The sequence below is a fragment of the Paramormyrops kingsleyae genome, chromosome 15, assembly GCF_048594095.1.
Source record: "Paramormyrops kingsleyae isolate MSU_618 chromosome 15, PKINGS_0.4, whole genome shotgun sequence".
In the NCBI taxonomy this organism is placed as follows: domain Eukaryota; kingdom Metazoa; phylum Chordata; class Actinopteri; order Osteoglossiformes; family Mormyridae; genus Paramormyrops; species Paramormyrops kingsleyae.
The window spans coordinates 17,678,027-17,693,088 of record NC_132811.1 but is presented as its reverse complement, the minus strand read 5'-3'; the positions used below and the strand labels follow the sequence as shown (position 1 = coordinate 17,693,088).

General features: G+C 44.9%; 1 protein-coding gene and 1 long non-coding RNA gene across 2 annotated transcripts; both read left to right on the top strand.

The window, feature by feature from the left end:
• The first annotated feature begins 587 nt into the window (after positions 1-587).
• Positions 588-6,006, top strand: LOC111834870 (uncharacterized). Its single transcript, XR_002836088.2, has 2 exons — positions 588-899; positions 5,618-6,006. It is a non-coding gene; the product is annotated as an uncharacterized lncRNA (long non-coding RNA).
• Positions 6,007-6,525: 519 nt separating this feature from the next.
• Positions 6,526-12,403, top strand: gpbp1l1 (GC-rich promoter binding protein 1-like 1). Its single transcript, XM_023794649.2, has 11 exons — positions 6,526-6,757; positions 7,008-7,122; positions 7,675-7,783; positions 8,057-8,391; positions 8,706-8,781; positions 8,868-9,064; positions 9,224-9,364; positions 9,721-9,879; positions 9,977-10,101; positions 10,198-10,300; positions 10,484-12,403. The coding sequence occupies exons 2-11, from the start codon at positions 7,063-7,065 to the stop codon at positions 10,637-10,639; spliced, it is 1,461 nt and encodes a 486-aa protein (XP_023650417.2). The 5' UTR covers positions 6,526-6,757; positions 7,008-7,062; the 3' UTR covers positions 10,640-12,403.
• Positions 12,404-15,062: the final 2,659 nt, after the last annotated feature.

Genomic DNA, 15,062 nt, shown 5'->3' with positions numbered 1-15,062 from the left:
CTAACTGTGAACGGCACCAATCTTTTAATTCTGTGCTTCAGGTAGGAGAAGGCCTGCTTGAACGTCACAGTCAAATTATCGGGAAGCACCAAAGAACGCCAAAGACTGAATAAGGCTTAAGATCATAACGCTTAAATCATAAGAACACCTATTATATAAGACTGACATAGTAGTAAAGGGTGCCTTCATTGCGTCCTTATTATCACTTCTCAAGGTCTAGTCTCTAGCTGTAAATAAGATCTATATTGCATTTTAAAACCGGGAAGAACATCTGAAAATTTAAATAGTGATAGTTTTTTTTTTTCAAATCCCTACAAACAAAATGTAACAACCCATGTGGTCATTAAAACTTCCCCAAGGCAGCATAAAGCATCTTATGTTGTCGTATCTTTACACGAGTCCCAGTTATTATTCACAATAGTTCCGCATATTAACATAAAACTGAACTGAAACTGTAAAATTAACCGTTGTTTGAAACGTTTACACTTGGATAAAATGAGATTTATACCTATGTCTGGTGTAGATTATACCAGCAGTAAATACATAATTAGTCACAGGAAAGGCAGGTAGACGAACGAAGACTCATGACAGCTGAGTACCCCACGTACCCAGAAGACACTGCGCGGTAGCGCGGGTTCGCTCGAGCCCGACTAATGTTGTGACGTCTCGCTCACTCTCTGACATCGATTAACGCGGCCTGTCGGCGGCAGCCTGGATCGAGGTAGATCGACTCGAGTCGGAGTGAGCGCTGCCACAAAGCGGAATTTTAAAATACGACGGCCTCGACGAGCACAAGTAACTGCTGTCGAAAGGTCGCCAAGTCCTTTAGTTGCTCTCTTAGCTCGTGTACTGGACTGTACATTTACCGGGGGACGGTTTTTGCCTACCTGATAAAGAAGGTATGTGTTGCGTCGAAAGGAGGACTCTGAGTTCCTGCGTCTAGGGCTCGCACGAAGGTAGCCATTTTGAACGCCGTGTGTTGTGGAGTTGCTAACATATCGCCGAGGTCTGCACACCTAAATTCGGCCTTATATATGAACACGCGCAGTATTAATAAGAAGTGTGCCTGGCATTTGATAAAAGGAAATGTAAAGCAGAGCGAAGCGCGTTTAACTTGCTCCGTGTTCATGTAACCATCCACCTAGCTACATGAATGACATGTCAACACTTGACACTTAGCTAGTCACCTAAGTTACCAAGTTCACAAGTTTTGGATAACCGCCAGATTCACGCTAATTATTGCCCGTTAATAGCTTTTTACACTATTGTTCGCCGACTAGGCGCCGGCTGTGTCAAGTGAATATCTAACTATGATAGCTGGTATTGTTTACGGCCGCGCCAGTTCGTTAAATAGGCTGCGAAGCGGAGCTGTGTCTGGGGTAAACGGTGACCCGACGCTCGCTAAGGCTTCACAGATAGTGTCGTCGACAAAATAATAGTCGCTTGCGTTTTTCTGTGTGTGAATGCGGTTTGTTTGCTTGGGAATAATAGGATTTTGACGGTTAGTTGAATTTCAAGAGGCGTAGGAAAGCGGACGTACTACGTTGCCAAGCTCTTCACACGTGTTGAAGTGCCACACAAACTTACTGTCAGCAGCTGCGGTTCAGGTTTTACGTTCAGACCCTGTATTCGGTTAACTGTAAAATACAAGTTCTCAAAATAATCGGGTATTATTACATTTGTTTACACTCTATATAGGTTCTGAACATATGCCTAAGATCGCGTATAAAGCTTATGTCCTCTGTGATTTGGAGCCGGACTGGAGCTAAGCGTTTTCTTGCTTTTGCTGTGTAGTTGAGTGGAAAAACAAACGAATGTATTTTTGTCTTCACGTGTACTCCTTAAAATAACTGTACATGTGCTTTGAAATTATCCAATTCCCCACCGCTTAGGGTTTGAATGGAAAATCGAAGTACACATAGGGTTAAATGTATTGATTTAAAAGGCGTTCATTTAATTTTCTAACGTATATTGGTCGTAAATACCCAGACATGAGTGTTACTTAATTTTATTTCATTTATGAAGCTAGGCTACCGGAATTCTGTTCATCCTGACGTTTATTATAATACACGTAACTGCAGTGTATACGAAAATGTTAGGTATGATTCATGTTTGATGTGGGGTTTAACAGAAATACAACTAGCGAAATTTGGGGGGGTTCATGAATGAATGCATTGTTTATGCGAAGGAAGACCCTGCTGAACAGTGCCTTATGACCTCAGCGGAGTAATTACAGGAACTGTAGTTGTTTATGTGAACTGGCAGTTGACCCACTCCTCTCCAGCCACAGACTTTTTTTAAATGGATGTACAGTGTTTTGAATAGTTTTTTTTAAAACAAACATTTCATTTGCATTTATCTGATAAACTCCTGCAACAGACCATCAACACAATTTCAACTGAATGCAAATACCAAAATTACCTTCAAGAAGGATTCCATCATACTATATAATTGTATATAATATATAATTTATATTAATTACATTTGCGTGTCTGACAATTGATAACTCTAAAGGGTTAAATTTGTTCTAGACAGATGGAGGATAAAATGCTGATAATTTCTATTAAGGCGTTATCTGTAGTAGGAAAATACTTTTGGCTTGTAGTTTAAACATGATTGAAGCAGCAATGGGCATTCAGTGTAAGACAGTGGTGGCCAATCTTATCCGCAAAGGGCCGGTGTGTATGCGGGTTTTTGCTGCAACTCCCTAATTAGATTACTAATTAGAGGACTGATTGGCTGAAGAGTCCTCACACCTGGGTTTGAACAGCTGACCTACAGGTTATCCCAAAAACCTGCACACACCGGCCCTTTGTGGATAAGATTGGCCACTGCCGGTATAAGACAAGGGAGAGAGTCACTTTGAGAGGCTGAAAACTTGATTAGCTGCCTTTGGTTACCTGGGTGGCAGGTGTAGCTGGGAGAGTGGTGGTGGAAAGGACCATAACCAGCAGCTGAAGTTGGGGAAATGGGGGCTGTGGAATAGGCTTGTCAATAGCCATGTATACTCTTAATCACTTCTGTTCACTTGGAAAAATGGGGTTTGTCATTTGGTGATGACTCTTAGGTTTTTTGTTTGAAAATTGCATTCTTTGCAGTGATACAGAAATCAAGGTGCTGACTTGTGTGGGGAGAGATCTTAAAAATAACAGGTGGACGTCTAGACAGAGAAACCTATGAGTAAAAGAAGTGCGTCAGGAAGTAGAGGTGTAAGTTACGTAGGTGATGGTCGGCACTGTCACCGTGTATATATACTTGGATTTCAACTTGTGTTCTTTTTAGCGTTCTTTAACATCCCAAGTGCATGAATCATCAAATGCTACACGGAGCATTATGAATAGGATCTCGAACAAATTGGCTATGGGGGCTGTTCCTGTCCTTGAGGGACACATCCTTACTGGTATTGTGTTAGCTGCCTTAGTGCATGATGTCACTGTTGTAATAATGACCTTAATAAGGGTCATTATCTCATTGCATGAAAAGCAGCCCACTCCACGTCTGCCTCCCCTCATTGTATCAAGGGCAGTAGCTCTAGACATTGCTGGGTGATAAGGCTTCATTGGAAGGATTTGAAGAATATATTAGGGCTGCATAATATAACACTTAGATTGAATCGTGATTATATTCAGATTTAATCGTGATTATATTCAGATTTAATCGTGATTATATTCAGATTTAATCGTGATTATATCGCGCATGCGCAGTAATTATCAGGGCTTTAGATAATAGGTGAAACATTTGTGTGGACGCCAACTTTTCAGTACTATACAGAGGTTTACTTACGCCCACGCAGTACTTACGCAGATTAGTACTACATCTAAAATATTAATGGGAGGCGTATTGTGACGCCCAAAAGTTAGTAATCTGATAAATTCGGCGTATGTTTATTAAATTCATTTAGGGCGCTTTTCCACCGCACAAAGTACTGTACTTTCGCTTTTCCATTGACTTCTGGTCGAGAAACTGCATTTTCCAGCCTAAACTGTTAGTTTTAAGTTTAAGTTGTTTTTTTTTTTAAATTATGATTTAAGCTACGCATTGTGACTGTCAGTCAGGGGCGGTCACTGATGTCATTTAGCGCCGGTACCATTTTTTATGCCAGTGGAAAACCGACACGAAAGAGGTACCATACTTTCGGCACTTTATGGAAGTACCGAAAGTATGGTACCTGGTGCGGTGGAAAAACGCCCTAAGCAGAGCATGCTGCATGCAAATTTTTTGGTAAATCATGGAAGCATAAACGCTAAAGTAGCACTGAAGAAAGGGACAACTTAATAGCCACAACGTCTTTTAAAAGAGGATAAACAAGGTAAAAGCATTGTGATGTACTGTGTAAAGTCAGACACATTTATTAAATGAAGACACTGAATTTATATAGATAACTAACTTTTGGGCATCACAATATGCCTCAATATTTTAGGCGTACTACTAATCTGATTACCAAATTGCAGGTGTGAGTAAACGTGCATGCAGTACCAAAACGGCAGCATCCGGAGAAGTGTTATGGCCATTATCTAAAACTCTGGTGACTATTGCGCATGCACCCTATAATCACGATGTTACATTGTGCAATACTGCACAGCCCTAGAATATGTGTTTAGGAGTTAAATTAAATGTGGCCAACACACAGGAAGGTATTGAGCAAAGGTGATGTGCAGCAGGATATGGGGGGTGGGGTGGGGGGAGTTATCTGGAGAGCCAGAGAGGGGATGTGATCCGGAGGGCATGGGGCCGTCTGCTGACTTAGTAGCAGGTGGAGAGCAAGAAGTTCCGACACGGGCGGGAAATAGAAGATTGATTAGGAGACGGTCACCCAAACTGTGGATGACGTAATGGAAGATTTGTGCTGACACATAATTATATTAGACGCTACATTTAGAGGGTTTGCAGCATTTTGTCCTGGTGTTGTGTAGGCCAGTGCAGTTATGATTGATAGACAAATATGTGTGGACAATAATCTAATTATGCTCTCTTAAACTTAGGAGCCTGACTTAGCCAAGTTGAATTGGTTGTGAAGGCATGCAAATATGGTGAAGAAATTTATTTTGGAATATCAGGTATTAGGTCTCATCAGACACCTGCCTGCCAGCATTCTTGCAATCCTACTGACAGTGTTATGTAACTTGCGACGTCAGATGTGACGTGGTTCTGTTGATAAAGAGTTGCAGATGCTAAGCAGCATTATTACAGCTGTCAGCAAGGTGGCTGTTGTAATGATCATGTTGCTTTTTTGCTGGACAGTCATGACATTACATATCTGTCCCAAGTTTCCCAGCCTTCCTAAGTTGCTTTCTGTTTATAAACTAGGGATTTTACGTAATTGTCTCTTACAAATATGCAGCAAACTCATAACAATGGTATATGTTGTATGGAAGGGGAATTGGCTTACTCGTGGAAGGTTTTTTTTTTTTGGTTTTGGGGTTTTGGTGTGATCAATGAATCTGTACTTATCCTGTGAGTCAGGGGATCTCTGCCTTTTCATATTGATAAAAGAAGCAAGCAGCACAAATCAAAGGCTTTTTTCTTGCTTTTCTTGTGTTTTTGTTGTTGCTTTTTTTTTTTTTTTTACATTGTGGCTTGTGTTGTTGACCCCCCCCCCCTCCTTTTTTGTTTCTAGGGATCTTGCCATAATCAGGTGTGAATCATCCGTGAAAATGCTCTGGAGAAGGGTGGATTATTTTTTTCTTTAAAGACGAAATTTATTCTGAAGAAACCAACCTTGAACAATAGTGCCCAGCTCACACTACCCCCTGTGCTTTCAATGTAAACCGCTGCTTTGAGCAGAAATATGAAGGGTCAGCAGAGTGTGCATTTCCTAACTACTAAACCTTTTTTCAAAGTGTAGTATTTGCTTTCGGCCTAAGAGGTCTGTTGTGTTATGTACCACTTGCTCTGCCTGTAACATTTTATAAGCAGCTGGTCTATGGCATAACTACAGCCAAGCGCAGTCTTGGGATATGAAATAACTCAGACTTTCTCTGCATTAAACTGGAAACGTTCCCTGAACGATGTAATTGCCTTAAGTTTGTGTTTCTGATGCTGCCATGTGACTGGAAGTAGCCCCCCCCCCACATTCGCCCCACAGCAGCTTCACGGCTTTTTTTTAATGAGGTGAATGTAGGTTTTTTTCCGGTGGTTTCTGTCAAGTGGGTAAGTGGTTTCTCCCCTCCCCCTTTTCTTTTTCATTTTTTTTTTCCTCTGCATGTGTGGCGGCAGAGATTAAAATGAGTCGGTGAAAGAGTGTCACGCCTTCAGAGCTAGCACACTGTGCGGCTGTCAGAGCTTCAGCTCCCTGCCACGGGCACTAGAGGGCAGCGGTGCCCTCAGACACTGCGGGCCATATCATACGGTGCTCCCAGTCCTGCTGTTACCCAGGAAGTATAGCAAAGCCCAGTGCACTCTTAGTTCTGTCAGGATTCACTGGAAGACCCAACGCTAATGGCATTTTGAGCATCTGTTTGTGCTACGCTGCCATTCATCCCGTTTTCACGCTCCTCGTTCCCTGCCCCCCCCCCTCCCCGCCCACCCACCCACCACTGTCACACTGTGCCCCGAGACACTGTCATCCGGCTGACGGTCCAGCACGCCCTACCTTCTGCTGGCCGCCACAGACTGCTCACTCGTGGACAGTAGTGCGTGCCGCTGCATTTTGCTGGGGCCCCGGCGGCCACTGCTTTTGGGACCTCGGCTGGACCCGTGATACCTGACTGGGAACAAGGAAGAGGACGCCCCTGAAGCTCAGAGCCCGGCACTCTGGGTAAGACGGCTGTCCTGCTCTGATGCCTGTGACACACTTCGGAAAACATGCTGTTCTGATCTGAAAAGAATGGTGCCGTCTGATTGAAGTCAGATACCTTTTAGCATAAAGGTGCCTGACGGTGTCTCAGCCTCAGCAGCTGGGCAGATGCCCATAGGCTACAGTTAAAGTAGTAAAAAAAATGGTGGCTTGTTTCCAGACTTTTTCTCCAGTGGCGGGAAAACCTCAGTGTTATTTCACATACTTCTAGATCCTGGCCATGAGGTTTGACGCCTCGATCATCTGACTGGAGACACTGGACCTAAATGGCGCAGCATGACTTTGTTCCTTCCTGGCTTAATTTTTCTACGCCCCAATCAGCCAAGGTGAGGCATATGGGTGGGGGGGAGGACACCCCCACATTGGGCAGGGGACTCTGTATGGCCTGTTGGTTGGTTGTTTGGCTGGCCAGGGGACATTGCAATGTACATTCACTCTATGCACTGGAAGAATTTTGAGAAGCTGATTTAAACAATAGAGAATATTTCAGTTAGTTTTGAATGCTGTAATTTGCCACAAGGGTCATCGTCGCTTATGGCTTTTGTTAATCACATTGCGCCCCCGGTTGAGTTGCATCGATGACAGCGCCCCCGAGTGCCTAAACAGGTGCTGCGTGGGGCAGAAAATATAGCCAACCTGCAAACTGGGCTCTATGGGACAACAGGCCGCTTGAGTGGGATTTGCTCTGAATGCTACTAGTTTGGCTTCTGCAATTTTGTCCTTTGGTGTCCTTGAACTAAGCATTTGGTTTTTTGGATTGTTAGCCGTGCTCCAAACGCCACCGCCTCAGTATATATGTCAGAGGTGGCTTGACTTGGTCTGCATGTTGAAGTAGCCATTCCTGAATTTACCTGCCCCTCCCTCCATCCCGGTTTCAGAAACATGGGGAGCCCCTTAGCCGTGGAGATGGGAGGCACCGAGTGAGTCGGCGTCGCCACAACTCCTCTGATGGCTTCTTCAACAACGACCCACTGACGGCCACGGCAGGTCAGTCCTGGGCGGCGTCCCTGTGAAGGCCTCAGTCTGTAGGCTGGTTTCACCACCTGGTTGCTTTATGATGTAAATCTTAAACTGGGCCTTCCATATGTCTGACTGCTGCTGTGCCTGAAATTAGCTCTCACATTATGAAACCATCAGATTAACTTTATATGTTTGACAGCTTAGATAGGAGCTCCATGTTTTGTTTGGTCATGGGTTTGTTTTTGGAAGCTCAGACGTTGTGGGGTTTTTAGATGGTCACTGACTGTCCCTGGTTCGCAGGTGATGGGTGGCACCAACCGTCACTCCTGCGCCACGACTCCGTGGACTCCGGCGTGTCGAAGGGCAGTCAGAGCGGACTGGCTGGTGCGTCAGCCTCCGTCTGGCAGGGGGCGCCGTGGCCCCAGGAGGGGTCTGTGTCTCACCATCACCACGGCCGGCACCCTAAACGGGGAGGAGGGGACCGGGACCGGGATCGGGACAGGGACAGAGACCGTGCTGCTGGACACCGGCAACGCAATGGCAACTTCAACCCCCGCAAGGGCAACTCCATCCAGGAGAAGTTCTCAGATGAGGAGCACAAGGAGGACAGACTGAAGTTTGTCGAGGAGGACTTTGTGAGTAATGTCAGACGTCCATCAGATTTAAACAGCAGCAGAAAACTGATATTTTGCTGCACGTTCCCTTGAAGAAGCTATGGGTTACCTATGTAAGGGTGATTTTAAAAAATAAATAAATATAAAATATATATTTATATATATATGAGAGAGAGAGGCTGGTTGGCAGCAGGTGGCATAAGAATTTTGATTGAGGTGCATTTCATAAGTCACGTGGGTATAAATCCACGAATCAACATTTCGCTGGTGCAGATACTGGCAGCGATCTGGCTTCTGCGTCAGTTTAAATGAGCTGGGACTTTTTGTTTTGGCAGCCCTCCCTGAATCCAGAAGCTGCCGGAAAGCAGACGAGCCAGACCCGCGTGCCGGGGACGCCCTCAGGAGTGTGGGGTCAGTGCCTTGTCTGTCGTCCGAGCCCCGTGGTTCTCTTATAAGAGCCATACGCCCCGTGATGACGGGCCCGACTCCCTCTGCAGAGAACCCGCCCAGCGCTAAGCAGACGGTCTCCAAGATGCTGGTCATTAAGAAGGTTTCGAAGGAGGACCCCAGCGCGGCCTTCTCCGCCGGGTTCGCCAGCACCGGACCCTTTCCTGTCAACGGCTCCAAGGCTCCCGGTGCGACCCAGAGCGTTTACAAGACCCTGGTACCCAAACCAGCAGCAGCCCCTAGCAAGGTGAGAGCCGCACGGGTGCATATATCGCCTCCCTCTGGATGTGGCTGACACTGCAGTCAGAGAACACAAACCTGCATTGTTGTGACTGAGGCCGGTAGGAATGGCTGTGTAGGTGGCTTCTCATGTAATGTCCTTCAATGTACCCCTTCATACATACAGACTGGCCCGTGGAAGCCCAATGGAAGAGACACCAAATCGGGTTTACATTTCTCAGGCCGGGACTCTGCCTTCACTAGCCCCGTCCTCGTGACCAAACCCATGACCCCAGTCAGCACCCCGGTCCAGGCAGCAACCAAGGAGGTGAACCCCTTAGAGAAGACCTTATATGTTCATAATAAACAGACTGTGTGTGAGGGAGACGCATCTGACTTCTGGGGTCTGATAGGTAAATTAAGGTAGAACTTTATTGAATGCTTTGGTGGGGGAAATTTCTCCGTCCAGTAACACAAACAGGAAGTAAACAAAGACATTCTAAGTGAAAATAAACACATATGTAAAGGAAAATCATTAATAAAATAAACTGTATTGATTCTAAAGAATATATGAGTACTGTGCAAAAAAGCTTGGTAAATACAGTGCAGGTTAGTCCCCACCAGGTTCTGTCAGAGTTCCTATAGCATGGGGGCCCTTTTGATGTGCCATCGCACCCCCCGCAGCCTCCCTCCAGCGCCACACCCTTGGCAGACAGCACCCCGTCACGCCTCAAGCTGATGCGACGCGGCGGCACCGACCGCAAGAGTGAGTTCTTGCGAGCGTTGAAGGACGAGTCGAATGGAGAGGAGGCCGCCTGCTATGGTCCTGGGGTCTCTGCAGAGGTGAGTGCGCTGCAGCCGAGAGGGCAGCAGGTTACACGTGAATGTGACGATGAATCTCACCCACGCACACGGATGCCCATCCTGCCCCCTTTTCCAGAGTGACGGCGGAACCCCAGAGCCCAAGGAGCCGAGCGAAGATCTCTGCCAGGAGAACGGAATCGCTGACTCCTTCAGCGACTCGGACACAGAGCACCTGTCCAGCTCCCTGGAAGCAGAACACAGGTCAGCGGCTTCAATGCCTCTGCTCATCTCTGAGGCTTAGGAACCCTCTCTGACATCATTTCCTCTCACTGTGACGCTCCCTGATGCTCTTGGCAGGTTATTGAAGGCTATGGGCTGGCAGGAGTACCCAGAGAATGATGACAACTTCCAGCCCCTGACTGAGGAAGAACTAAAGGAATTTAAGGCTAGAACAGAGCAGGTAAGGGAACGTTTTTTCTTGGTTTATTGTAAGTGGAAGGCAGCAGAGTTGGTATTTTTAGAAACAAACTGTGGGTTTTTGGGCCACTAAGATTTTCAGCCAGGAGCATGTTGACAGTTCATTCTCTAGTTCTCCATTCTTTGTTCTCACAACCTAACCACACGGTGGTCCATCCTCCTGCAGCTGAAGAGGAACGGCCTGGAGAAGAACGGGGCACTGGTGAAGCCCGTGGCCACATCCCTGACCTTCTGTCCCTGGAGGAGCCCCAGAAATGCCGGCCTGACCGAGAGCTCGGAGTCCGAGACCAGCAGCAGCCAGACTTCTGACGATGACACCTGACGGGGCCGGGCGGCCCCCTCCGTTTAGTACACAATCTGCATTTGTGTGTGTGTGCACGAGTGTGTGGGTGCGTGCACGAGTGTGTGGGTGCGTGCGTGTCTCCCTCCCCCCCCCCCCCTTTACACAAGGGAAATCCAATCATATCTGAGCAAAGAAAAAAAGAATACCAGCTTGTGTAGCTGTTCATCCTTTACTTTTGCTTTCGGTAGTTCTGTACTTCTGCTTAATGAGTTTTTTTTTTCTTCTTATTTGGAAAACGGTCGCAGACATAAGCTCGCATACAACTGAAACATAAGTCATGTGACTAATAAACAACAATGATGTGGGTTCCCGAAGAACTGAAACGCTGGCCACAGGATCTGTCTCCATCTTTTTTTTTTTTAACTTTATTTTGGGGGGAAAACTTCCTAGCAGCAGCGACCAGATGCACAATCATAGTTTTGATTTATTAATATATTGAGGTTGCTCCCCTGTGGTACTCGTTTCAGACACGTCACTGCCTAAGGATGTTTCTGGCTTTAGTAATCAATGGCAGGGCCACCCCCCCCCCCCACATCATGCTGTTCCATACAGTATGGCAGCTAACGAATGAGAATTTTGCTGTCTGTTTGCCTGCCAGATATCTACTTGATGTCGCATTCAGTCCTGTTTCGTTATTTGGTTTTCATCATAAAACTGCTTTGTGACGTGTTTTGGGTGTTTGGGTACTTTTTGCTGCCCATTTAACAAAAAGTTCTCTGCTCTTATTCAGCCATTTGTAAATTTCCAAGTTCCTGGAAGTAACTGAGATTCCGCAGTTGATCTCACGTTCTGTAGTCTAAAAGAATCATTACTGTGATGACCGGTCATTAAATCTGGCCCTTGGCACGTTCTGCTAAGCAACAGGAAGGGCCAGGGGGTAATTGGAGCAGTGGCCATTGAGTGAGATCACTGCAAGGAGAACTTTATGTATGTATTTTGAATGTATTCTTTTAGGAACTGGTGAAATTTCCTGAAATGCTACCACTTGCAGTTCTAAAAAAATTCGAGTCTTTCAGTTTGGAAATGATGTTGATATAATAAAGAATTTAAAATTTAATTTTTGACTTATAAAACCAAAGAGAGAAGACTACACGCGTTATAACACTGTCCAAATGAGTCTGTGATGTTGAATGTGATGTGCAGTAACCCTTTCTCATCGCGGACTGAATGGGGATCCGCCCGTGTGCGTAGCGGGCTTCCTTTCGCCTGATTCCCTCCGGCACTCCACTGGCTTCTGTCGCCCCGTTTCGACAAACCACAACAATAATAAAATGTTCTAGACTTCTAATGCTCGTCAGAGTCAAAATAATTCCAGCTGCTAAGATTAAAAGTGCAGCTCCATTCTAATCTTATTTTTTTTCTTCCAATGTATTGTTATTGAGGGACTGCTGTTTTAAATTATGCTAATTGCCAGTTTCATTTTGTACTTTGATTTCTCACAAGATGTAAAAGGCTTTATCGCAAACCTAAGTTTCTTTTTAATTTTTTTTTTTTTTTTACAGCTGTTTAAAAAAAATCAGTTTTTGCATTGTTCTGTTTCTGCAGCCTTGATATTCAGGGTGGATTGTAAGATATTGAAAATTTTAAAAAGTCTTCGAAGATTAAGATTATTTTCATAACATTATTTACAGATTTGAAAAGCAAAAGGTTGCCATGTATGGAATTATACATTTAAGAAGTAAAAAAAACGTACTACTGCATCTAAAATAAATTGTAATAAATATTTTGCATCGGTTTGCCAAACACGTGTTAGTGTGCTTTTCTATAATTTTTTCCCATGTCTCATCTAGCTGTTGCTTTGTTTCATGTGTGCGCATGCGTTTATACAGCAACGATAAAAATACCATGATAGATCGAAGGGATAAGCAAGGTAACTAGTTAACGCCCAAACACACTCCTTGTTCCTGCCGAGTGCTTTGGTTTGTAGTTAATGGTCTCCGTAGGTTACTGGCACGGTGACCGTAAACCACAAATGACTAGTTATATGACTGGGCCGGTTCATTTAGATTTTTGTCCAGACAGTAAAGATTCCTTAAATTAAAGCACCATCTTTAATGGTTCCTTTCTTAGCGCTCATCATACTTTTGCAGTCCTGCATTGATTACCACACTTTCGAAATAGGCTATTTTATACGGTAGGTTGTGAATGGTCCAATTCGGGAACTTGTGGCATTTTGTCCCCCGGGAATCGGACTAATGGGGAAGTCGGGGATTCCCGCTGGCCGCAGTGTAGCGGAGCTGTCGGGCTCCTGCACAAACACAGCGCCCATTATGCAGCGGCAGAAGCCCCGTCCGAGAATACTGAGTATAAACAGGAGTGCAAAAGAAAAAATGGAGCCATCAGGACGCAAACACACGATTTAATTAATATCGACAGTTAAGTTAAAGTCATGTTGATGACGATTGAAATTAAATGGATGAAGAGGAATGTATACATTCTCTATGCACATAATTACTGGATAAATTAAATTAATTTAATCTCAGACATACGTTAAAGTTGAAGACAGGAGTCAGTCTACCTTAAAAGTATTCTGTAGGCCTTCCCTCGTGAATTTTTTGGTTTATTTGACCATGTTAAACTCAGACCTGAAATCAGTACCATATATGTTCTGTTGTTCATTATTAAGTGTGATATAAAGCATTCACAGTGACTCGTTTGTTCCTTTTTGGACATTTGTGCACCATCGAAACGCTGGCAGTTAAGCAAATCCGATAATGGTGATACCAGAAATGCGGGTTCGGTTGGACTTTTGACGTTGTTTCCAACGTAGCAACTACTGCCCACATACCTTTATGGGCTACACCTGATACAGACCTGCCCGTTCAGGTGAGGGAGAAGAGGCAGAAGCCAGCGAGATCGCAGAACGGTGAAGTGCAAATGTTCGCCCCAAACTGGAAGGGCGGGACCCAAGAGGAGGGACTAGGTGCGGTGGCAGACAGCCTAGCCCTCAGGAAACACTCAGATGCGGTTCATTAGCTACCGTTTCTGCCATTATGTATGCACTACGTGCTGTGTGCTATCAGATTTCATGTGGCTTTTCAAAAAGATCAACGTGGATATTTGCAGGTACAACCAAACAGCATATTCTATTTATCTAAGTTTTGCAAGCTCAGGATGTTGGTTGAAGTAAATATGGCTTCCCATCCAGGACATCGTCCAAAGGTAAGCTTCAATGGGACCACCACCAGTGTTTATGTGACCCTATGAGATACTGGATGTTGGAAGTTTCTCAAACCATGGCTATGCTGAACATTAAGGAGTCATGGGCATTCAGAGTTTAAAACAGCCAGCTGGAGCACCAGAGGGAGGGTGAGGCAGGGCTGGCCCAAGGCATCAGAGAACTTCTTAGGTGGCTGCTATGGGCCCAGCGGCCACCAGGGGGCCCCCCATCTGATCAGCCTGTCAGAATGGGAAGGAAGATGACAAATGAGAACTAGGTTAATCAAAATTTGCTTCAGGCCCGAAAATGGCTGGTCCGGCCCTGGGGTACAGGGAGAAGCAGAGGCCTATGGCACACGCAGAGTTAACTAGCAATGCCACTAGGAGTACAATGCTGTATTTCTGCCAGCTTTCTAGAACATAAACTGGTTGTAATAGTCTAAATTTGTCTTTTCAGTATGTTTTCTTGGAAACAACTTGATGGGGCACAAATACTATATTATTAAACTATTACTTACATATTTTTTCACCACAAACTAAGTCTTATCTACATACTGATCTCATGTTAATTCATCATTAATGAATCATGACCCATGTTTCATCTCAAGCTTTTGCTATATTTGTTACTATGTCTGTTAATTCTGTAAACTTTTGTGAACTACTGCAGGAGCAGGTCATGAATAACAGAAGAAATACTGATCTCATGTTTGTTCATTAGTGAATCGTGACGCATCTTTTATCTCAAATAACAATTGTATTTCTTCATGATTTGTTCATAATTTGTACTTCAGTAGTAACTGAGTCATTACTAAGTATTTGTGCCCCATTAAGTAAAGTGTTACTGTTTTCTTTCATAGATGTAGGTGTGATCCCTATCTGCATGGTCTCAGTCTATAGATGTAGGTGTGATCCCTATCTGCATGGTCTCAGTCTATAGATGTAGGTGTGATCCCTATCTGCATGGAATCAGTCTGAATCTGTGTCTATGCATTAGGGATCATGGAGCTCCTGGTAGAGCTGGTGGCCTGATGTGGGCCTGCAGGGGATGATTCTGCAGCTGCAGGAGCACAAAGGGAGGTAAGAGGAGGTGCTTGAGGACCAGGAGAGGTAAGAACCATGGAGGATGAGGGGTTGAGGTGGGGAAAGGAAGATGATGAATGCTGACCAAGAATGACCGATTCTTACATTAAAGGCTGGAAGGAATCAGGATCCATCAAGCCCAACCTCTCCTGAAAACACGTCA